The following is a 24,972-nucleotide window of genomic DNA, read 5'->3' as shown; positions in this document are numbered from 1 at the left end:
TTCCCCAGGGACACAGGCATCCCACGGGATTCTAATGGGCAGAAAAGTTGGGGAACCACTGCTTTTGGTTTATTCTCCTTCTGTTTGCGGGGGGGAGGGAGAGTTTCAGTTCCATTCTTTCTTCTTTTCCAAGCCTCAGTAATTTTTCTGTTTTCTTCAAATGGGCTAGAACTATTTATCAGGCCATGATGCCGTCCCTAGCTCAGGGCTTCCCAAACTTTGACATGAGGGTGATTCCCTCTGGGGAGTCTTGTTAAGATGCAGGTTCTGATGAGACGGGGTGGGGCGGGGGGAGGGGAGGCTGAGATTCTGTGCTTCCAGCAAGTCCCCAGGTGCCAGCAGTTGTGGGCCTGAGGCTCCCCCTCTGTGTGGGTACAGGGTTGCCCTGTGTTTCTGGAGCACAGAGGTGGCTGTGGGATCCCCGGAGCCAGCCACACAGCCTCCCAGGGACCCACGTGGGCTTCCACCAGGTCAGAGAGGCTCCTGTGGGGCTGGAGACCATGGCCTCAGGGCAGCTGGGACCCCCTTCCTATCCCGTGGATTCTCTGCAGGTGCAGACCGCGGGAGCTGAGAAGATGGAAATCCCCCTGGGAGCTGAGCCTTGGGCACCCACTTTGCATCTCTGCAGGCTTCCCAGAGCCTCTGCGGCAGTTCTGGCCAACTGTGGGTCCCAAGTCCTGCTTCCTTCAGTGCATTTAATAAACATTTACGGGGAAGCTCTACTTCCCAGCCAAGGGATTCCAAGCCTTTCTGCACATTACAAGCTCTTGGGGACCTTTTAAAATTCCCCAGGAACACGGGCCAGGACTACACCCCGGGTACTGGTGTGGGTGGGTGCCGGGAGCCAGCGTGAGGAACTCCGCCCATGGCAAAGGTCATGAGGAAGGAGGCTCAGCATACGCAAAGGCGGGATTGAGCCTCAGGAGTCTCCCTGGAAATTCTCGAGCATCTACCCCCAAAACCAGAGTCTGCCTACTTTACTGCTTTGTGCTCTCACCTATACCTCTGACTTTATGGGGGGCTGTCCCCCACCACCTCTCTCTCTCTGAAAAAGAGTTAACTTACAGCTCCAGTTAATAAAGTTCCTGGGTGTGACAAGAGTGTTTTAGTTCACAAACTCCTTTGGAAGTTCTCTAGCCTGCCTGAACAGGTTCTTCTGGCCACATGTGATTTTTCACAGCCTCCCAACCATGAGAGGCACGAGATGTTCTAAACTTTCTAAATACAGATTCCTTTGAGCAGTTAGAAGATTATTAGTATAGTATAGTGGATTGATTAGAAATTATATTGGTGAAGGGTTTTCATTTATTGGGCCAATGTTTGCTGCTAAGTTTCCATATCCCTTACCTACTGTGTCCCTGGGAGTGTACTGATTAATATAATTGGTGTATAGGAATGTAAGTAGTAGCTTTAATGTTTGTAACCTTGGACCCTTGAGTTAATTCTTTTCTTGTTATAGCCCAACACACCTTTGCCCTATAGGAATGCAACTTCATCTAATGCTTTCAGAGGGTGGTGCCTGACTTTAGAATAATCACCCTTAGAGAAAAATAAGTTTTCTGAAGAAAGGATCATAAAATGTTAACAGGCCTCCAGGCCAGAAGATGATGTAAATCACCTAAACTTTTGCATATGATAAGTTTGCAGGAAGAAAGCCTGGCTTACTGCTGACTCTACCCCTTCTCCCATTATCCTCTATGCACAACTTAAGGTATAAAAACTACTTTGGAAAATAAAGTGCGGGCCTTGTTCACCGAAGCTTGGTCTCCCCATGTCGTTTTTTCTCTCACCTTCTGGCCGAATTCCCATCTGAAGTGTGGAGGCTTGTCAAGCCTACTAATTTTGCCTGGGCTTCTAAGATCTGACCGGGGAGGCCTTAGTGTCTCCTCTCCTTTGGGAGAACAGGAGGATGCCTGTGGCCTATGTAGGTGGCGCAAATTCCTTGTCTTGGAATTTTATTGGTTTTCCACGTAAACCAAGTTATTCAGCCTCTTTTCTTTACTGAATTTCTTCGCTGAGCTATCCCTATTTAACCACTCTTTTTATCTTTAATTCTATCGTATCCTGATCGCCGAAGCCGTCTCCCCTTCGAATTCCCTGAATCCACGGGGGCAGGACCCCGGCAGGTGGGCACAAGGCAAGGTGGACAATGCCCCTGTTCGCAAGAGCTGGTCTGCAAGGAGCCAGAGGGGAAATACTTCGGCTTTGCCTCTGATACAGCAATTCTGTCACAACTCCTCAACTCTGCCCTTCAGTGGAAGGAGTCGCCAGAGAACGATAAACTTTAATTACAAAACATGCCGGACTGCACTCCTGGCCATAGCTTGCCAACCTCAGGCACAGAGCTTGTATTTTATGGAGGTGGGGAGACCCAAGAGTCCAGGAACAAGAATAAAACTGTGACGACATGAGAAAACTAAGCAGAGAAGGAAACCTGGCCCCTGGGTGGAGAGCGATGGGGCGGCTACTGTCACGGAGGGTGGAGGGGCATGTCTGGGGCGGGGGGTGGGCGCCTGGGTTCTGAGGGACAGAGGAGCGGGCCATGGGGCAGTCAGAGGGAAGGGCATTGCAAACAGCCAGAGCCACAGGCAAGGCCCGAAGGCTGCCACAGACTTCGGGTGGATGAGGACCCAGGACACACACGGAGGCTGCACTGAGTGGGCTGGGGCATTGTGGGAGACAATTTGCAGGAGATACGGGTCCCCACGCGGGGCTTTGCTCCCAGGGTGAGGAGTGTGTTTTGGTCTTCCTGTGACAGAAAGCCACAGGAGAGGTGACAGAATTCCTCTCTCCTGTCCCCATGCAAGCCCAGACCCCACGTCCTCCTCGATGGACCCACTCCACCAGGCCGGCCAGAGGGCTCAAGAGTCTGTGAGACAGTCTCTAGAGGGGACCCTTTGTCTGTCTAGAAAACCCTTCCATCAGCATTTGACCTGCTCCTCACTCTGACCTGAGCTCTGGTGGGGAGGGGCGGGCTGGCTGGGGCCCGTGTCTAGGGCTAAAGTGAGTTCAGAGCACCACGTTCCCCGTTGCCCCAGTTTTCTGCCCTGCATGCAGGCCCCTCTGGGTGGGTTAACAGTTGCGCTTCTCCTGAGCGTTTTTCTGATGACAACTATAACAATAACCACCGCCATCTAGGCAGTAGCTCACCTGGTCACCTCCCGCATCTGGTACTGCAGGGGAAGTTATATCCCCATTGTGCAGATGGGCACACTGAGGCTGGGAAGCAGAATTGGCCGGAGAAGAACCATGTGGTTCCTCCAGGACAGGAAAACAACCCCAGGGCACCTGAAGAGGGGAAACTCTTCCCTGGGGGTGGCGGACAGGGGAGGGTCCCTGCCCTGTGATAGGACCTCAGGGGAAGGGCCCAGGGTGCAGTGACCTGGGGGCCCGGACCTCAGGGGAAGGGCCTGGGGTGCACTGACCTGGGGACCCGGACCTCAGGGGAAGGGCCTGGGGTGCACTGACCTGGGGGCCTGGAGGTCAGGGGATGGGGCGGAGGTGCACTGACCTGGGGGCCTGGACCTCAGGGGAAGGCCCGGGGTGCACTGACCTGGGGGCCCGGACCTCAGGGGAAGGACCTTGGGGGGAACTGACCTGGGGGCCCGGAGGCCCAGATGAGCTGAGCGACCCCTGCGCACACGGGGACTGCGCCGTCTCCAGCTCCAGGACAAGATTCTTCATGTCTGGGGAGAGAAGCTTCAAGGCAAGGTGACACAGGTTCTACGTGTGACCAGGGGCGCAGAAGAAGGGTCAGCCCCGGACACAGGCCTGTTCCACAGCCCAGCCCGAGGCCGGCCGTACCCTGACTCCCCAGTGGGCGTCTCACAACGGCGACCTCTCACTCCCAGTCTCCTTCCTCTCATCTGCTCTGAGACAAGCCTGGCTTCAATGGATTACAGAGAAAAAGGAACCACTCTGGACAGAGTTAGGAACTCACTCGGGGGCCTTTACCCAGCATCCAGGACAGCACCATCCAATAGAAGTAAAATGAGTCACTAATGTGACACTAATGTGTCGTCTTAAATGTCCTGGTAACCACATAAAAAGGGTAAAAGGGAATAAGTGAAATTAATTTTGATGAGGGTTTTATCTTACCCAGTATATCCCCAATATTATTTCAATGTAAAAAAAATACTGAGATATTTTGCGTCATTATAAAGGCATTCAGTGTGTGTTTTATACTCTACACATCTCAGTTGGAACAGGCCACATGGGGCCAGAGGCTAGTGTATTGGACAGTATGGGTCTAAGAGGCTCTGGAAAGATCCGAGCATCTAGAGCCCCTGGAATGCCTTCCAGCTCAGCTTCCCCCTTCCTGCTCTTTCCCTACCTTCCCCTCCCTTTCCCCACCTTCCCCTCTCTTTCCGCAGTCCCATTCCCCCTCTCAGGACTGTTTTTTGTGTCACCTTGTGGATAACGGTGGATAAGAAGGAAATTTCACATGCACTTAGGGAGAAGACAAAACAAGAGGGGGAGACTCCACGTCTGAGCCGCTGACAGGAGCCCAGAAAGTTATCAGTTCACCTCAGTGTCTCTGAGCGGACAGGACCCTCGCCTGCTGTCTGCCTGCTGGCCAGCTGAACCGCCCAGCCCAGCTCCCGGTGAGGAAGCATCTCCCTCCCTCCTGCGTGAGGTCTGTTGGGAGGTGCAGAGAGCCGGCCCCTGAGGACAGCCCTGGGAGGAGCCCCCGCCCGAAGGAGGGGGCATGGCTGGGCGGAGGAGCGGCCCAGGACCCCGACAGTCAGCGGTACTCACCGGGCCCCGGGCCCCTCGGAAGAAGGGCGGCGGGAACAGCGGGGGCGGCGGGGGCGTCAGCAGGCAGCATGCTCGGGGGCCGCCGCGCCTCTTCTGATCCAGGCCGGGCAGGGCTGCTGGGAGGAAACCCCCGCTCATTAGTGTGGGGGCTGCGTCAGGGCCTCTGGGTGCCCACTGTGCCCGGGGAGAGGGGGTTGTGTGCCACCCTGGACGGCCGCTCTCACTTGCAGCCTGCTGGGTGGGAGCACCACCCCTGCCTATCCCTGCCCGGGCCCTCCCCGCTTCGCAGGGTAAGCGAGTGGGCACTGCGGCCGCTGGGACCACCGGGAGGCCAGGCTCCTTCTCCAGAGGCTGACAGTCACTTTGTAGACGGGACAGAGAACAGACGGTTCAAACGGACCCGCCAGGGGCCCCTTCTCTCAGCTGGGGAGAAGGCAGGCTCTGCTCACACCCTTGACACATGCCTGCAAGGAACCGTTTTGTGGGGGAGGCAGTGACCCCGGGCCAAGATGTCAAGCATCCGTTTGACTCCAGACTTTACACAGACATTTGGGTCACCCGAGCTCACAGGAGAGCTACAGGTTAATGTCTTCAGACACAGGAGTGAGATGAGGAGGGGGCCCTGGATCCTTGCAGCTTCACGGTCAGGCGTTCAGCGTTAGCACACATTCAGTGCTGAGGTGGTCCTGGCAGAAAGGACACAGATCCCCGGGGATTCCTGCAGCACCCAGGTAGAGATCCCGAACCCCCCAGCCTCCAGGAGCCCCTTCAGCTCCTGCCCAGTCTCTACCCTGCTCCCTGCCCACCGCCCTGGCTCCCAGCCTGGGGGAGTCCTTGCGGCTGCATTTGAGCTTTGTATGAACGTCAACTCTCGTGTCCTTCTTTGGCTCGACATTGCGTCTGTGACAGGCATCGTGATCGCTGCTTGTCGTCGTCATGCTGCTGAACAGAGTCCCCCTGTGGGACATGACCACAACCCTCTTATCCATCCTGCTGCCTCTGAACACTGGGTCGACACGGCTACATGCCCGCCAGACGGGCTAAACTGAGAAGGCCAGAACGTAACATTTGTCAGTAAGGGCGTGGGACAACCAGAATGCTCACTCATTGGCTGGTGGGAGAGAAAATGGCCTCAATTGGAAAACTCGCTGCATCGTCTCCTAAAGCCGAATGCAGCCACATCCGATGGCTCGGCAACTCTCATGCCTACATGTTCACCCATGGAAAAGTGGACGCGTGTTCACCCAAACACACGCACTACGCAAACATCGCCCAGAGCTGTTGATTTTCCAGTGCCCAGTCCTGGTCTCGTGATGGTACCTCCTCGTCCACCCCTTCTCCGAATCTCTGACCTCACAGAACATGGGTGGTTGCCTTTCACACCCTTCTCTGCCCTGAAACCAGTTTTCAGACTTGTCTCCCGGGGACAGTGCTTGTCTTTTCTTTCCACCCTGTGATCCGAGGCCTGACCCGACCTCAGGTAGGCAGCGGGTGCTTCCCAGAAGGCACGCAGTGTGGGCTGCCTGTATCAGCTCCAGCACCCTGGGAATCACTCTGCACACACCTACACCCTTGAACCTCGTGGAGGAGCAGCCCGCTGTCTGGACCAGTGGTCCTCAGCCCCCTCAGACACAAGGCCCCATTGGTAAGAAGTATCTTTAAAGACCCCTTTGTTATCCTAAAATAAAATTCAAAAATAAGACAACATACCTATGCCATTTAAAAATCAATGTAACGCTCTGAATATAATATAAAAGAGAGCTTTCAGAAAAGTGATTTATGATATAAAATGCATGTTTTGATATGCATGTTTGTTGAGCACTAGCATGTCAGAAAACTTGATGACATAGTTAGGTGCTCGTGCCTGCGTGTGAAACCATACTGAACACAAAGTCTACTCACATAAGGTGTGGTATCTGCAACGCACATGCTTCAAGTGGGGTGCCCACTGTGAGATGTGACTTTTCTCAAATGAGGAAAAATCATGCGTAAAATCCCAACCAAACAACGCAGTCGCTACTCAGCAGTTATCTGAGAAAACTCAGTTTCATACTATAGCAGTTCAACAAATATTGATGTGAAAGCGCATTAGCTCCTAGGATGAGATAATGATAAAAGGTACACATCTCCCATTTGACGTTTCACAGTCATGTGGGACATGGGACACACATATGATGCTGTCCCACTACAGGAAACCTCTCGGCTCAGCTGTTGTGACAACTGAAAATGAAAATTTCTAACAAGGCCCCATGAAACACTCTCTGAAATAAATTGTACCAATGTTTTCTTTGGTCAGTCTCCCAAGGCCATAGAAATAAAAGCAAAAATAAACAAATGAGACTTAACCAAACTAATAAGCTTTGGCACAGCAAAGGAAACCATAAACAGAACAAAGATAACCTACAGAATGGGAGAAAATATTTGCAAATGATGCAACCAACAAGGGATTCATCTCCAAAATATACAAACAGATTGTACAACTCAATAACAAAAAACAAACAAGCCAATCAAACAATGGACAGAAGACTTAAACAGACATTTCTCCAAAGAAGACACCCAGATGGTCAACAGGCATGTGAAAAGATGCTGAACGTCACTAGTTGCTGCTGCTGCTGCCGCTAAGTCGCTTCAGTCGTGTCCGACTCTGTGCGACCCCATAGACAGCTGCCCACCAGGCTCCCCCGTCCCTGGGATTCTCCAGGCAAGAACACTGGAGTGGGCTGCCATTTAGTTGCTAGAGAAATGCAAATCAAAACTGCAGTGAGGCATCACTTCACACCGGTCAGAATGACCACCATTAAAAAGTATACAAGTAATAAATGCCAGAGGGGGTGTGGAGAAAAGGGAACACCACCAGCCTGTTAGTGGGGTAAATGAGTGCAGTCATGGAGAACAGAGCGGAGGTTCCTTAAAAAAGTAAAAATAGAACAACTGTGTGACCTGGCAATCCTACTCTTGGGCATATATCCAGAGGAAACTCTGATTCAAAGAGATACATGTAGCCCAATGTTCATGGTGGCACTGTTTACAATGGCCAAGACATGGAAGTGACCTAAATGTCCATCGGCTGAGGAGTGGATAAAGACAGTATTTGAACTCTGGTCCCAGAGTCCTTTCTGCTGATCTGGACTGACTGTGTGTGGCGATAAAGGTCATGAGGTATACTTATACAAAGGAATATTACTCAGCCCTAAAAGAGAATGAAATAACGCCATTTGCAGCAACACAAATGGACCTAGAGAGTGTCATATTAAGTGAATTAAGTCACAGAAAGACAAATATCATATAATATTACTGATGAAGTGAAAGTGAGAGTTGCTTGGTTGTGTCAGACTCCTTGCGACCCCATGGACTATACAGTCCATGGCATTCTCCAGGCCAGAATACTGGATGGGGTAGCCTTTCTCTTCTACAGGGATATTCCCAACACAGGGATCAAACGCAGGTCTCCCGCATTGCAGGCAGGTTCTTTACCAGCTTAGCCACAAGGGAAGCCCAATATTACTTATAATATTGTATAAATATTATATGTGGAATCTAAAAAATGAAACAAATGAGCTTATTTATTAATACAAAACAGACTCACAGAGAAAACCAATTTATGGCTACCAAACAGGAAAGGGAGAGGGATAAATTAGGAGTCTAGAATTAGAAAAACTGTACAGAAATGTCTTAATGACCCAGATGACCACGATGGAGTGGTCACTCACCTAGAGTCAGACATCCTGGAATGTGAAGTCAAGTGGGCCTTAGGAAGTATCACTACAAACAAAGCTAGTGGAGGTGATGGAATTCCAGTTGAGCTATTTCAAATCCTAAAAGATGATACTGTGAAAGTGCTGCACTCAATATGCCAGCAAATTCGGAAAACTCAGCAGTGGTCACAGGACTGGAAAAGGTCAGTTTTCATTCTGATACCAAAGAAGGGCAATGACAAAAAATATACAAACTACCACACAATTGTACTCATTTCACAGGCTAACAAGGCAATGCTCAAAATCCTTCAAGCTAGGCCTCAACAGCACGTGAACCAGGAACTTCCAGATATACAAGATGGGTTTAGAAAAGGCAGAGGAACCAGAGATCAAATTGCCGATATCCACTGGATCATATAAAAAGCAAGAGAATTCCAGAAAAGCATCTATTTCTGCTTTATTGACTATTTCAAAGCCTTTGACTGTGTGGCTCACAATAAACTGTGGAAAATTCTTCAAGAGATAGGGATACCAGACCACCTTACCTACTTCCTGAGAAACCTGTATGCAGGTCAAGAAGTGACAGTTAGAACCAGACATGGAACAATGGACTAGTTCAAAGCTGGGAAAGGAGTACATCAAGGTTGTATATTGTCACCCTGATTGTTTAACTTATATGCATAGTACATCATGCAAAATGCCGGGCTGGATGAAGCACAAGCTGGAATCAAGATTTGTAGGAGAAATATCAATAACCTCAGATATGCAGATGATACCACGCTTATGGCAGAAAGTGAAGAGGATATAAAGAGCCTCTTGATGAAAGTGAAAAGAGAATGAAAAAGCTGGCTTAAGACTCAACATTCAAAAAGTCAAGATAATGGCATCCAGTCCCATCACTTCATGGCAAATAGATGGGTAAAAAATGGAAACAGTGACAGACTTTATTTTCTTGGGCTCCAAAATCACTACGGTGACTGCAGCCATGAAATTAAAAACGCTTGCTCCTTGGAAGAAAAGCTATGACAAACCTAAAGAGCATATTTAAAAGCAGAAAGATTACTTTTCCAGCAAAGGTCCGTATAGTCAAAGCTCTGGTTTTTCCAGTAATCATGTATGGATGTGAGAGTTGGACTACAAAGACAGCTGAGCACTAAAGAATTGATACTTTTGAACTGTGGTGTTGAAGACTCTTGAGAGTCCCTTGGACTGCAAGGAGATCCAACCAGTCCATCCTAAAGTAAATCAACCCTGAATATTCATTGGAAGGACTGATGCTGAAGCTGAAACTCCAATACTTTGGCTACCTGATGCGAAAAGCCGACTCATTGGAAAAGACCCTGATGCTGGGAAAGATTGAAGGCAGGAGGAGAAGAGGACGACAGAGGATGAGATGATTGGATGACGTGAAGATGTGAGTTTGAGCAAACTCCGGGAGATGGTGATGGACAGGAAAGCCTGACACGCTGCTGTCCATGAGGTTGCAAAGAGCAACTGAACAACAATCCTCAGAGCAGCCCTGAGAGTTAAGTACTATTATTACTGTGATCCCATTTTACAGATCCATAAGCTGAGGCAAAGAGGTGAAGCAATTACCCAAGGTCATACAACTAGTAAGTGACAGAGACAGGATTTGAACTCTGGTTCAAAGAGTCCTTCTTGCTGATCTGGACTGACAGGGTGTGGAAATAAAGGTCAGGAGCTAAGAAGGCCAGAGGCTCCTGGAACAACCACCTGATACATGATAGAAAGTGTCAATGCCTCCAACAAGTCACACCTGTTGCTGAACACAGTGGGCTCCACTACCTCATCGCGAGGAGTGAGGACACGCACCAGGGTACCCACGGGCATCTCGCAAGAGGGGGCGAGGAAGGATTTATTCTAGGAGTGAGGCTTTGCTACATGATGCTGGAGGGCCGCCTATGGGGAAGCCCAGTCTGACCTGGCTCTGGACAGACAGCTGCAGCCTCTCCTTTGCCCCTGCCTGGCCTCGGTGGACCGCCAGGGCTGAGCTGTTGTCCGCGGGGCCTCTCCCAGCTAGGGGCACCTGTGGGCGGCTCAGGAAGGTGCACTGCTCATCACTCCTGTTTCCAGACTGTCCAGGCCCCGGGGGCCTCTGCAGCCCGCAGCCTGCGTGGCCCTCATCACTGGAAGACCCTGGCTCCGTCAGAGCCCCACCCCAGGCCTCCCCCCGACGCTGGCGCTCCCCTGGCAAGCACACTGTGGCCGCTGCTCCTCCTGTTAAGGCTTCTGCAGGGCTGCCCCCAGCCCTAGCCCTAGACCCGCTTCATGTTCAGCAGGTGAGGACCATCTATTTCTGCCTGCCCCCCGTCCTGCCCCGCGCCCCCCCGCCGGCCCCAGCTCCCTGGAGAAGCTTGTTTTTAGCACCATCTAGTTTATTTCCAGCTCATTCCAGCTCAGAGTATTTCCATCAGGTGGACGTGTTTGGGAACAGCTTCCCACTCCCCCCACAACCCTGCCCTCCCGGTCACTAAGACAGGACTTCACACGTCTATTTTGGGGTCATCAGAGTGGCCTGCGGGTCTCTTTGGACCAGGCTGCCTCCATGGAATCATGTCTGAGCTCAGATCAGCCTGGAAAGCCCCAGAGGCTCTGTTGTAATGGAAAACATCGTGTGTGTGTGTGTGTGTGTGTGTGTATGCAGCCTACAGAAACCTTGGTGCTCCACAAGGCTTAGCCCTGTGTGTGTGTGTGCATATGTGTGCATGGGGCCTACAGAAACCTTGGTGCTCCACAAGGCTTAGCCTTGTGTGTGTGTGTGTGTGTGTGTGTGTGTGCATGAGGTTTGCAGAAACCTGGGTGCTCCACCAGGCTTAGCCCCAGGAAATGCCAACCTCCAGGGAATCTCGGGAGTGCCCGCCCTGACGCACAGACACGGGAGTTCCACTGTGTGTGGCTCAGCTGTGCCACATCCTGGGTGGGGACAATCCTGGGTGTGACGCAGGCTTTTGCAAATGTGGGGGGGTGTTTCCCTTTGCTGTTGTTGACGCCATCTTCGCACTTTGAACAAAACCTCCTTGAGTCTTGGAAAGTGATTCACTCAGACCTATGCTTGGAAACTCGGACTTGGATCACAGTGTGAACCCAGGCACAAGGGGCCATGGGGCCCAGCGCGACTCCCCACTGCCACCTGAGACTCAGTTTACCCAACTGCACCACACGGGATTTGGCCCAAACCCCCTCCAGAGTGCTTTTTCATCCATGGTGAACCTCAGCATCACCACTGTCTGGGCCATCTGGGTCTCACTCACTAGACCAGCCCATCCTCAGGGCGCTAGAGACAGCTTCCTCTGTTTCTGCCTCCTTGTTTTGCATCAAGCGGCATGGGAAAGAAGTGACCAAACTTTCTACCTTTGCAGGTTAGGGAAATTGTAGGTGCAGCCACACGCTAGCTGCAGCTGCTGGCGCTCAGCCTGCTCCGCCCGCCCCTCTGCGGCTCCCCTGCGTGGTGGAACATGCACTCACAGGAGCCAAGGCGCAGAGAGCAGAAGGCACACGTTCACAGCATCCCTAGGGCTTCTGACCATGAGTCGGAAGGCTCAGCGACAGCCCCGTTCTCAGCCCGCCTGCCTGCCGACTGCCTGCTTTCCCCTGATGCACAGATTCCAGACCAGACTGCACCCCTCAGTTTGGCTTCAACCCCACTCACACCACATGCGCCTTGAGACACAAATTCTGACCCTAGGTCTTGAAGGCGTTTGCACTTCTCTGAAAGACCATGTTAAAGTTGTGGGGCGGCGGTGAGCCACAGAACCCGGCCTGGAGAGGGCTGGAGAACCTCTCTGCCGCCCATGCCTGGGTGGCCCGGGACCACAGAGCACCACGCTGCTTCAGAGCCAAGGGGGCAGCTGCCAGCCTGCCACCCAGGGTCACTGAAGGGGCACACAAGCGTGGGAGCCAAGATCGCACGAACTCCAACGTCAAACTCCTTTACACGGCAATTCCAACACCAGCAGAGGACTTGGAGATTTAAAGGCTGCTGGAAGTTCCCCAGAATAGCTTGGCTTTCCACGAGTCTCTTTTTTCCCAAAGCATCATGCAATACACACACACACACACACACACACACACAACTCACCCAAACAGCAAGCCGAGTAACAGAGCAGTCCTGAAACTGTGAGCAGATGAGCGAGGCTGAGGGGTGGGCCGGTCATCGCGGGCAGGGCCCAGGCACACTGGCAGCGGGCACCCTCTGGAGGCTGGCTGAGAGTTGTCACGCCCCCAGCGCTGCCAGCACCTGCCCTGCTGGGCATCTGGGGTGGGAGCTGGCCAATCCCTGCCTCTGCCCCGGAGGCCAGGGGTCTGGAGGCCAGTCCTGAGCTCCCGGGAACAGGAAGGGGGAGGCAGGGTTCTCGCCTCTCAGGAGGATGCCCTGGGCGGTGGGGCGGCTTGGGAGAGGAAGAGCATCCTGGGGAGCACCAGAGGAGGAGGTGGAGTTGGGAGCCCGGGATACTGACGCCCCTGTGGCAGAGAGGAGGCAGAGGGTCAGCCGTTGAACAGGCTGCTCTTGATTCTGGCAAGCCTGACAGGGCCGGCCTCACTGTCACCCCCACCATGAGGGGCCGGGGTGGGGCAGTCTGCCCGCCTCCACTCCAGGGAAGGTCTTTGGTCTTTGTTGCTTCACCATATCTGTGCCAAAGTGCTGGCAACAGAGCTAATCTTAATTTAAAAATATGTATATATTATGAAAGAGCTGACAGAGCAAACTTTTTCTAGATGAAGCTTTCCTGTAAAATGATTAAGTGATATATACCAGATACATGTGGAAACCTGACACTTGATAGGCACCCAGAGCACAAACACATGCACACACACACCCACACGCACACACAATATTCTAGATCACAGAGGCAGTAAGCACGGTTGCTTAAATCAGCCCAGTGAAGACCATGAACTACAGCAGGAGTTGGCAAATCTGTCTGGAAAGGGCCGGAGAGGAAGTGTTTTAGGCTCCATGGGCAGCCTCTGCTGCACTGCATCCCCGCCATCGTGCGTGAAAACAGCATAGACAACACGGGCAGCGGGCATGTGGCCATGCTGCGGTGAAATGTTATTTACAAAAGTAGGAGGCAAGCTGGACTTGGCTCCCAGGCTGTAGTTTGCCGACCACTGAGCTACACCCATCAAAAGAAAGGATACTTCTTGTGTTCGTCCATTCAGTCATCGAATGTTTCATTCATTCAGGAACACGCAGAGGGTGAGAGCCAAATGCCTGCCAGACACACCGACTGGACACAGTCCCCGCCCTCAGTACGTGTCATGAGCCTTCGTGGAAAGAGTCAAGGCCCTGGAGCCTTGACTGGGCTGGAGCCCTGCTTTTGCCTCTGTCTGAACTTAAGGAAGTTTTTATTCACTCTCTGAGAGCCTTAGCTTACTTCTCTGTTGAGAGGGTAGGAAGAAATGAACCTAGTTCATTTGTTGTGAGGATAAGAGCAAGGCTTGTGAAGTTCCTGTGGAATAGGGGCTCTTTTGTCGATATTTTCAGATAACTATGAAAATATGAGGTGGAAAATTAAAAGTGGCTGACATGGAGCTGGGTATCTAGAGGGATTTACAGGAGGAGGTGATGGATACCAGCTGGGTTAAGTGAGAAATCAAGGAAAGCTTCCTGGAAGAGGTGGCATTTGAGCTGAGCTTTGAAATTGGAGATCTGCTGGTAGCGTGATGGGAAGAGCTAGGGAGGAGAGGGCTCTCTTTGTCTCTGGGGCATTTCCCTCTGTCGGCAGAAACATCAGGAAATTCTGGACAGAGGGCACGCAGTCCTGAACCCCGGCCTGTGGCAGACAGGCCATCTACGTCCCCTTTACCCAGATTTCCTGGAGCTGGGTCATGTTACTGCAGCTCTTCAGTTTTTCAAACCTCATTTCAAACACCCTCAGAGACAGAAGTTTTGCCAGTTTAAGCACCCGAAGCATTTTTGCCATTCCATGTCAAACTTCTCCAAAGTTTTATACAAGGAAACCACTCAGCTATACGGTTTCATTATTGTCAAAACAAAGGTGACTGCCCAGAGGGTCTCGGAGGTCCTGTCCAGCCCTTCTGGTGTCCACGTCTCTGCTCCGGACCTAATGTCTCAGGCTTCCCGGGGTCTCTCTCTGTCTCTTTCCTGCCTCAGCCCCACTCCCTCCCTGTCTCCCCATCTCTCACACTTTGTCTCACTCTCTCTGTCTCTCCAGGCACTAACAGTTGAACTTCCTTGAGTCAAATGGCCTGGAGGTGTGCTCACTACCTGACTGCCCCTCAGTCAGGCGTGCCATCCTGGGATGAGGGTCCTGGTCTCCAGCCCCGGTGTGACAGTAACGTGGGGGATGGCTTTGGACAACTCCCTTCTGTGCTCGGGGTTGGTTTTCCCACGTGTAAAATGGAGTGAAACAGGAGGGAAGGGGAGCAGAGCACACCCTTAAAAGAATGGCATAGCCCGAGGACACGACATTCCATTTGATTAGAACCAAATGGGTCCAGGATTGCAGAAGATTTGACTTCCAGCAGACCTTGAGCCTCCGTACACGCTCATAACATATCTGAAAGCTAAGTGACTCACCTAGAGGCACCAAGACATTTCTGAGGCCAACCACCAAAGACCAAAAAGTGAAGTGAGTGGTGGCCCAATTCCTGGAAATCCTCACCCTTCCCTCGAAATAGGTGGAATAATCCTCCCACTCAGCAGCCTATGAAATTACCCAGCCCATGAAAACTGTGTCATATTCTGAGCCACTCTTTTTCTCTGAGTTGGCCCACGCCGTGGAGTGTGTTTCTGTCTAAATAGGTCTACTTCTTACCTATCACTTCGTCTCTCATTGAATTCTTTCTCTGACGAGAAAGAACCTGAGCTTCATTACGTGCTGAAACCAAGCATGCAATCTCAGCTGGAAAACAGTGTGGGTTCCGGCCAGGTTTGGGTCCTGGCCCATGGGTTTGAGGCCCAGTCTGTTTAGTGGTTTCAGGAGCATTGGACCAGAGGTGCTCTAAGCCCGTTCCAGCCCCAGCTTCTCCCAGGGGAGGCAACTCCTGAGACACAAACAGCCCTCCATGAGAGCCCGCGGCCAGGGTGGAGGGCCACGTTCCTCCCCTCTCCCCTGGAAAGCAGTTCTTACCTTCAAGGCAGCCGGCCTGTGGCGCAGCCTTTCACCGGCCCAAGCACCAGCTCACCCAGCAGAGTTGCCTGCAAAATCTAATTCATAATAAAAGTTTCCAGGGCCTTCCTGCAGCTGGTGTCAGCAGGTGTCATCTTCACAGTCTTTTGTCTTAATTTCAGCTCTGGGATTTATCAGCCGGGCCAGAAGACCCTTCTGGAATACTGCCGCCCCGGGCACCAGGCCAGTGCGCCTGTCCCCACTGTGGCACGCACAGGCCTGCTTCCTGGTGAGCCCACCAAAGCGGGGTCTGCTTTGCGTCTCCCCATCCCCCACCCCGGCATGACTCCCACCCTTGCTGCCCAGAGAGACTGTGCAGCCTGGCTAACTCGGCGCCCTTCCCAAGGACCCAGGAGCCCAGAAGAGGCCGGAGGGCCTGGGTTCTCTCTTCTCACCACCTGACACGCTCACCTTGACCAAACTTTGGTCAGGCTCTGAACCAGGCCCCCACCCTCGGCTTCCTTGTCAGCCTGCTGAGTCCTGTTTTTGCAAGAATCCCCTAAGTCAGTTTTGAGAGACTCCCCACCCTTGACATTTTCTCACCCTTGACATCTGATCAAATTCCTCATCCCCCCCCCCATACCCCTGATATCTCATCACGTGGCCTGCCTTTGGCAAGAGTCCTCTTAAGTGGCTTTAGCTGGATCCCCTACCCTTGGGATCTCTCGGTAGTTTTTCACATCCCAACCTCCCAACCTGCTCTTCGACTACAAATCATCACATTAAACAATTTCTGTTTAATTCGGAATTGAACCCACTCTCCTCTCTTGGGCTTCCCTGGTGGGTCAGATGGTAAAGACTGCCTGCAATACAGGAGACCTGGGTTTGATCCTTGGGTTGGAAAGATCCCCTGGGGAAGGGAATGGCAACCCACCCCAATAGTCTTGGGATTCCCTGGGGGCTCAGCTGATAAAGAATCCACCTGCAATACAGAAGACCTGGGTTTGATCACTGGGTTGGAAAGATCCCCTGGAGAAGGGCATGGCAGCCCACTCCAGTATTCTTGGCTGGAGAATCCCATGGACAGAGGAGCCTGGAAGGCCACAGTCCACGAGGTTGCAAAGAGTTGGACACGACTGAGTGGCTAACACACTACTGCGTGCCAAGCCCTTGCTGTGCCACCAGGATGGAGAGACAGACATGCCCACAGCCTGGCCTCTGGGGGGTAAAGGGCTTTCATCTCCTCTGCTAGCTCCAACGGCTGGTGCTGATTTCCTGGAACGCTGTGTTAAGAAGGACTCTGAGGAAAGAGGGCCTCCCTGAGATGGGAGGAGGGAGCAGCATCTCGGCTGATGCCGGCTGGGCCTCATTTAGCAAGCTCTCCTCGTGGAACAGTAACTACACCAGAGTCAGCACGTCCCACTCTTTATGACACTGAGTCCCCAGGGGACAATCATCCCCGATTTACAAAGGAGGAGCCGGGTCACTTGGTCCAGCTAGAAGAGAAGGTGGTGGGGTGGGGGTGGGTCAGAGTTCAACAGGACTCTCATGCAGCCTTGGGAGAAGGTGGCCTCCTGGGGGTGGTCCCCAGCCCCTGGGGTGGCTCCCTGCCAGACCACCGTAACCCTCGCTGGCTCCTCTCTGCTCTCATGGTGCAGGTGGCTCCCCCTGCACCCTGACCTGGCCCTTCCCTGGGGGTGAGCTCTCAACCCCAAGCTGCTGACTTGACATTCCAGGACCTCCTCCGAGTTGGGGTGGAAAAGGCTGGTATTCCCCAGGAGGTGAGCTTCCCCTTCCATGGGACAGAGCTGTCCCTGAGAAGTGGCAGCAATGCCCAGTGCTCCCTCAGTGAGGGGCAGGTGGCCACGTGACTCTTCCTGCTGATGGCTCTGGTGATGCAAGGGCCGATACAGAGAGTGTCCGCATCCCTGAACGCCAGCGAGGAGGCCGGCCGCCTCCGACCAGAGCCTCCGGGCTCTTGGATAAGCAGGAAATAAATTTTCACCAGGCAAAGTCACTGAAATGCTGGCATTTGTCACAGCATATATCACTACCCTGAACTGGGGCCAGGTGCCACCCGGGGGAACATTCGTGACTCTGCAGCGCCCTTCCCTGGTCCCCACACACGCTGTGTACCCGTATCACCAGCTTCGTCTCTGAGGACGCACACAGCCTGATCTTGACAACATCGGTTGAATCCAGGTGCCTGACCCTGGAGACTTCTGGACGTTTGGTGACCAGCATGAAGTGCTGACCCCGCTCCACACCCCCACGCGCAGGGGAGAACCAGCAGGGAGCCTCAGAGAAATGCAGTGTGTCCTAGCCAGGCGGGCTTGGGGGCATTCACACCCAGTCCCTGGTGTCTCTAACCAAACCTCACGATCACTCATCTTCAGGTTCTAGTTTTCTGGTTGGTCAACATACACGAGCAGGCAATTCACCAATCAGTTGCCTCCCTGACTATCCCAGGCGCAGAGAGGGCACAGTCATGCATGCATTTACCTTCTCTGTGGAATAGTTTACTCTTCAAAGTGGGCAAGGGATCTGCAGCTCATTTTGAAATTCACCAAAACAAAAAATAAGATGGATAAATAGAGGATAAATAAATATCGCAAAATGATAACAATCGCAGAATCTACGTAGTGGGTGTTATTTGTTTGCTAGGGTGGCCTCAGCAGAGCACCTGAGTGGCTGAAGCAACAGGTAATCACTTTTCACACTTTGGGAATCTAGATAGCGAAGACCAAGGGTCAGGTTTGGTTTCTCCTGTTTCTCTCCTTGGCTTCCAGACGGCTACCTTGCCCTGTGTTCTCTTGGGGCCTTCTTCCCCTTTTCAAACATCCCTGGTGTCTCTGTGTGTGTCCAGATCTCCTCTACTTAAAAGGACACCAGTCAGAGTGGACCGGAGCCATGCGTATGGCCTCGCTTAACCTTAATCACTTCTCTGAGTCACTCAGAGAATTGTAAAGTAACCTTAATCGCTCCAAATACAGTCACGTGCTGAGGAAAGGGGGGTTGGGACTCCAACAGACTCATCTCAGGGGAGGGCGAGATACAAGTCAGCCCGTGAGAGTAGGCATCCTGGTGTTCTCTGGACAGTTCTTTCCACTTTTTTTTTTTTTTTTTTTTGAATGTTGGGGATTTTCTACAATAAAAGTTTTAAAACACAGGGAGACAACAGAGAACCAAAGACACCTCTACAGGGTTAGGAGCGGAGTGGGCATCCAGTGCCCTCGCTGGCAACATCTGGGTGCTCAGGAGCCGCACTAGAGTTGCCTGGAGGAGCCCCGAGTCATTCACCAGGAGACCCTGAGCGAGTAACTGGTCCTCAGGAAGGACGTGAGATGACCATCCTCTTCTGCGCCCCACCCAGGTAAGGCTGCCCAACTTACAAGGATGAAGCAAAGTCACCTCATGGTGGTCACTGTTCCGTAGTAAGTCTCACACCAGAGGCCACGTCTGTGGTTGTACAGAAGTTTGAGGAGACACACCTATCTCTCTTCCCATCGCCCACAAGGGGACTTCTCTGGATCTTATCTAAAGGGAGGCATCTGCTTTTTCTGAGTTCCAGTTCTAATTTGACCAAATGGCATGTGGTAAATAGAGAGGAAGGAGGAGGCAGCGCTATTAGGAGGCAAGGGAACATCCAGAAACCTCCCCAAGGCGGGCTGTGCCTTGGCTCTGAATTTGATTAGAGAGGCGGGGATAAATCAGCAAGTCCTATTCTATCTCCTGCTTTGGCTTGACAGGGAGGCCATGTTTCTAGAGTGATTCGGGAGATCTGGCCACAGGTCGCAGGCGAAACCCTCCAGTCACATCGGGCCCAAAGGCTGGGTTGTTTCCCATTTGCTCCGGCAACTGGGGCTCAGTGGAAAGACCCTAGGTTTCCACCAGCTACGTTTCCAGGCCTTCATTCATCCACAGAGACATTTTAGCTCTAAGGACATTTATGATTCAAAATCATGTGGCTCACACAGCCCTTTCCCTAGAACCTCCCCCTCCCACCTCCACTGCCTCCAGGAATTGTTACCTAAGGGTCCACAGCAGGTGGGGAGGAGGGAACCAGGGACCCTGGGAGCCCCAGCTGCCTGTTGGTTACCCACTGGCACAGGCAACATTTCTACTCTTTGGTCTCGTGAGTCACTGAAATCCCTGGATTACAGAGCTCGGGGGACCTTGGCTTGACCTGCTTGAACTCAGTTGAACGATGGAGCTTCTCAACTGAGCAAGCTGGCAGAGAGAATCTTATAAGCAGCGTTGTAGTTACGTGGTTCTATCATTCTGGAAATTCCCTGAAATCTCAATTCCCTTCTGTAATTTGTGTTTAACAAATATTTCTTATTAAAGTTTTTTCTTTTTAATGCACACTATTTTTAAAAGTCTTTATTGAGTTTGTTACAATATTGTTTCTGTTTCATGTTTTCTTTTTCTTTTTTTGGCCTCAAGGCATGTAGGATCTAGATCCCTGACCAGGGATCAAACCCTGCCTTGGATGGTGGATTCTTGACTACCTGCTCTGCCAAGAAGTCCCTCTAGCAGAGTTTTAAAGACAGGAAAATCTCATCCTGTGCTCCAGGTGAGAGGTTCGCTTTTGTATGTGTATGTGGGATTTTCTTGAATTGTTTACAATAGGAAATACATTCATGTAATTCAAAATTCAGAAAGTATAAACGGCTATACTTGAAAACTCTCCTATCTGTCTCAGTTCCAATTGTTTACTTTCAATTAGTCTCCTGTGTCCTTTTCCATGAATATTTTATGCACAGTGGAGGAAATAGGTAGTGTCTCCCTCTCTTACTCAAAGGGTTACTTGTAATATAAGACTATATTTCTGATACTATCTCAGTTTCTTTTTTTTTTAACTTTCTCAGTTTCTTCACAGTATTTCTAATAGTATATTCCGTACTACTGTACCGGACAAAATGCATCCACATTCCTTTCTATGGCTTTGGAATAGTCCTTCATTTGGAAGAACCATAGTTTGTTCATCCTGCCCCATACTATCGTGCATTTGGGTGATTTGCAAACATCTGCTCATACAATGATACAATGAAATAACCTTCTGGATTTCCCTAGTGGTACAACGGATGAGACTGCCTGCCAATGCAAGGGACATGGGTTTGATCCCTGGTCAGGGAAGATTCCACATGCCCCGGAGCAGCCAAGCCACTGTCACAACGACAGACCCCAAGCTCTAGAGCTGCAACCACTGAAGCCAGCGTGCCTAGGGCCTGTGCTCTGCACCAAGAGAAGCCGTTGCAATGAGAAGCCCACGCACTGAAACTAGAGTAGCCTCTGCTTTACGTAGGAGAAAGCCCTCGTGCAACGGTGAAGACCCAGCACGCCAAAACAAATCAATCTTCTGCATGCATCTTTGTATCATTGGTAAGCATGTCCATTTGATGAATTTCTAGAATAGAATTGCTGACTCAAAGAGTGTGTGCGTTTGTAGTTCTTACACACGATGCCTAATTCATCGCCACAAAGTCCTCATCAAGCTACATTCCATCTCACAAGCAGAGAATGAGGATATCTGTTTCCACACACCCTCACCAACACACATGATGTCAGACCTTTGAACGTCATCCATCTGAATGATGAAAATTGACACTTCGGTGTGATTATAATTAGCATGTCTCTTGAACTGAATGGGGCTGGGGATACGTTCACATGTTTTAGAGCCATATGTATGTATTCCATTTTTCCATTAATTTGGTAGCCTTCTGTTATAAATTTTTTGAATACATAAAAAAGTAGCATTTTATGATCAGAGAAGGCAATGGCACCCCACTCCAGTACTCTCGCCTGGCAAATCCCATGGACGGAGGAGCCTAGTAGGCTGCAGTCCATGGGGTCGCTAAGAGTCAGACACGACTGAGCGACTTCATTTTCACTTTTCACTTTCATGCATTGGAGAAGGAAATAGTAACCCACTCCAGTGTTTTGCCTGGAGAATCCCAGGGATGGGGGAGACTGGTGGGCTGCCGTCTATGGGGTCACACAGAGTCAGACACGACTGAAGCGACTTAGCAGCAGCAGCAGCAGCACTTTATGATATGACTTGCAAATATTTCCTCCAGTTTGTTTTGGTCTTTTGATACTGCTTTTTGAATTGTTTTTCTCATACATAACTTTTTTCTTTTTATGTAGTATAATTGATTGCAGAAGCCTTTTTTATAGCTTCTGAGTCCTCCTCATTATAGGTCTTCTCCCAAATCTCCCAAGTTTTCGCCTAATAATTTTATGATTTCATATCTTATGCTATCAATCTTAATTCATTTGTGATTTATTCTGGTGTAAGATGTAAGTTTGTTTGCTTGCTTTCCCGGAGACATTTTATCTGTGACCTAATGCATTGGAGGTCATTAGGAAGGAAACAAAAGGGCATTGCAAGGAAACAAAACCCTTCCTTACTGAAGGTAGCCCACAGACGTCCGCTGTCACACCACCCGGGAACATGCACGGCTGGCCCAGGACTGGAACCCAGATCAGCCGCGTGCTTCCCTTCACTGCTCTGTTCACTCAAATGCCAACCACCTGTGTGCACCCCGGATCCTACCACCGTGACCCGCTTCACTTCTCATGGTTACTTCACTTGTGTTACTTTAATGTCATAAACAGACTATGGGCTTCTCATGTTAGTCTGTCTTGTGAATCTGCTTGTGACGCACCGCAGTCGTGTCCGACTCTTTGCAACCCCATGGACTATACAGTCCAGGGAATTTTCCAGGCCAGAACACTGGAGTGGGTAGCCTAGCCCTTCTCCAGTGGATCTTCCCAAACCAGGGATCGAACCCAGGTCTCCCACATTGCAGGCAGATTCTTTACCAACTGAGCCACAAGGCAAGCCTAAGAATACTGGAGTGAGTAGCCTATCGCTTCTCCAGCAGATTTTCCTGACCCAGGAATCGAACCAGGGTCTCCTGTATTGCAGGCAGCTTTACCAACTGGGGTATCAGGGAAGCCAACGTATAGGAGGAGGTACAATAAAAATTGGTCATTTGATTGATGGGAAGTGTATAAAAATCTGTATATATCAAGTAACAGTCATAATTTAATTTAGAAACAGATGCTATAATAATGATGACAATGATCTGAATCTATTCAAATGGATTTTCTTGTCTCATACAGGAAAAAAATAATAAGTGGCAGCAGATGAGTATGTGGCCCCAAAATCGAGCATCTCTGGCAAATCAGCGCACATTTACTGGCATTCCATTTGAAATTTTCATGTTTAATAATTTGTCTCTGATTTCCCTGGAGGTCCCATGCTGGCAGGCCTGATCGGTGACTTGGCATCGCTGTCCATTTGGAAGGGGGCAAGACTGTCATTCCAGATGCTGTGTGGACAGAGGGCCCAGTTCTCCCAACGTAGATGAACTAAATACAGAAAGTGACTTGTCTACCAGCTAGGGACTACATTGGGTCACACAACTTCCCAAAGGGGGGTCCCCTCGGGCCTGCAGTTTCCTGGGGGCCCCTAGAGTGCTCACCCTAGAGTGCTCACCCGGTCTAGGGAACTGAGAGCTTTCTTACTCACAGCTCAGGGGGGTGCCTCTAGGTGGACTCTGCCCATCAGCTCAGGACTCAGTAGCTAAGGCCTTACCCTCGCTGTGGGCCCGTGTTTCCAGGTCATGCCCTCCCAAGTTTCTTCCTTTGATCATCATTGCAACCCTGTGAATTATGCGATTCATGGGGTCGAAAAGAGTCAGACACGACTGAGCGACTGAACTGAACTGAACTGATGCCCCCTATTTCCAGGTGAGGGAAACTGAGGCTCTGACAGCCAACAGCCTGTGGAGTTGAGTGTCTGAGCCCAGAACTCCGGTTCCGTAGCCCACACTCTTGTGACGATCCCTGCTCAACCCAGGGTCTGATGGAGACTGAATGCTGAGACTGGACTCCAGTGCCAGGAGCAAATCCATCTTGCCACCAAATAAGAGCAGGTGGGAATAGGGCAGAAATGAAGCAACTCAGGAGGAGGCTAGTGGCCTGGATTCCAACTCTCTCGCTGCCATCTGGAATAACGGTTGCAACCAGTAACTGAGAGCTTAACTATGTTCCCCGTGGAGAAGGAAATGACAACCCACTCCAGCATTCTTGCCTGGAAAATCCCATGGATGGAGGAGCCTGGCAGACTACCGTTGATGGGGTTGGAAAGAGTCGGACACAACTGAGCGACTTTCACATACATACATACAGACATACATAACTATGTTCCAGGCGCAGTGCGAAGCTCTGTACCTACTACACTGCCATCTGATGAGGCAGGTACTCTCCCCCCGCACATTTTTCAATTACTGTTCATTGTGTGTTTGCTAGGTGCTGGACACAGTGCTATGCACGCTCAGCATACTCCGTTATTCCTTCATTGTGATGGCTCTAAGAGATCCAAGTACCTTTTTTGTTGTTGCAGCACCGCAGGGCATGTGGGATGTTAGTTCTCTGACCAGGGATTGAACCTGTGCCCCCTGCAATAGAAATGTGGAGCCCTAACCACTGAATCTCCAGGGAATTCCCAAGAGAAGGGAAATCAAATAAAGCAGAGATCACAATGATAAAGCAGGAAGAGAATGCTTTGAAAAATGAACAAAATGAAAGCTAGCCCCTGGACCACCAGGGAAGTCCCCCAGGTACCATTTTAACCTGTTTTACTCGTGCGGACACTGAGGCTCAGAGACGGTTAGCAACTTTCCCAAGGTCACAGAGCTGTTCTGAGTGGGTTGAAATGGAAACACACGTTCCTCTCATTCTGCTCAGTTCCTCTCATCATTTTTTCACAGTAAGAGCTGTGGTTCTCAATGAAGGGCAAAGGGTGGGGGAAGCTATTTTGCCCCTCTCCCAGGCGACCTTCTGCAACATCTGGAGACATTTTTGTTGTAACTGAGAAAGGTACTCTTGACTTCTAGAGGGCAGGAGCCAGAGGCAGTGCTTGATTCGTTTCCCAAGCTTGCCGTGACAAATTGCCACAAAAAATGGCTTCAGTTCAGTTCAGTCGCTCAGTCGTGTCCAACTCCTTGAGACCCCATGAATTGCAGCACGCCAGGCCTCCCTGTCCATCCCCAACTCCCGGAGTTCACTCAGACTCCTGTCCATCGAGTCAGTGATGCCATCCAGCCATCTCATCCTCTGTCGTCCCCTTCTCCTCCTGCCCCCAATCCCCCCCGGTATCAGAGTCTTTTCCAATGAGTCAACTCTTTGCATGAGGTGGCCAAAGTACTGGACTTTCAGCTTCAGCATCATTCCTTCCAAAGAACACCCAGGGCTGATCTCCTTTAGAATGGACTGGTTGGATCTCCTTGCAGTCCAAGGGACTCTCAAGAGTCTTCTCCAACACCACAGTTCAAAAGCATCAACTCTTTGGCGCTCAGCTTTCTTCACAGTCCAACTCTCACATCCATACATGACCACAGGAAAAACCATAG

General features: G+C 51.1%; 1 protein-coding gene across 3 annotated transcripts in view; it reads right to left on the bottom strand.

Moving 5' to 3' along the window:
* COLQ (collagen like tail subunit of asymmetric acetylcholinesterase) overlaps positions 1 to 24,972 on the bottom strand; it is a 65,979-nt gene that overhangs the window by 29,605 nt on the left and 11,402 nt on the right. Inside the window, exons 1-3 of one of the 3 annotated variants that reach the window (XM_070377156.1) lie at positions 12,553 to 12,638; positions 4,759 to 4,871; positions 3,598 to 3,699 (exon numbers count right to left, since the gene is read on the bottom strand). In XM_070377156.1, coding sequence (XP_070233257.1) covers positions 3,598 to 3,699; positions 4,759 to 4,871; positions 12,553 to 12,628 — 291 coding nt within the window. In that variant the 5' untranslated portion in view covers positions 12,629 to 12,638. Of the gene's footprint in view, positions 1 to 3,597; positions 3,700 to 4,758; positions 4,875 to 12,552; positions 12,639 to 24,972 lie in introns of those variants that run through there. The other 2 variants (XM_070377152.1, XM_070377155.1) reach the window with 2 other exon arrangements.

This window comes from Bos mutus, chromosome 1 (genome assembly GCF_027580195.1).
Source record: "Bos mutus isolate GX-2022 chromosome 1, NWIPB_WYAK_1.1, whole genome shotgun sequence".
Taxonomy (NCBI): domain Eukaryota; kingdom Metazoa; phylum Chordata; class Mammalia; order Artiodactyla; family Bovidae; genus Bos; species Bos mutus.
The sequence above is the reverse complement of the archived record's forward strand: the minus strand, read 5'-3'. Positions and strand labels throughout refer to the sequence as shown.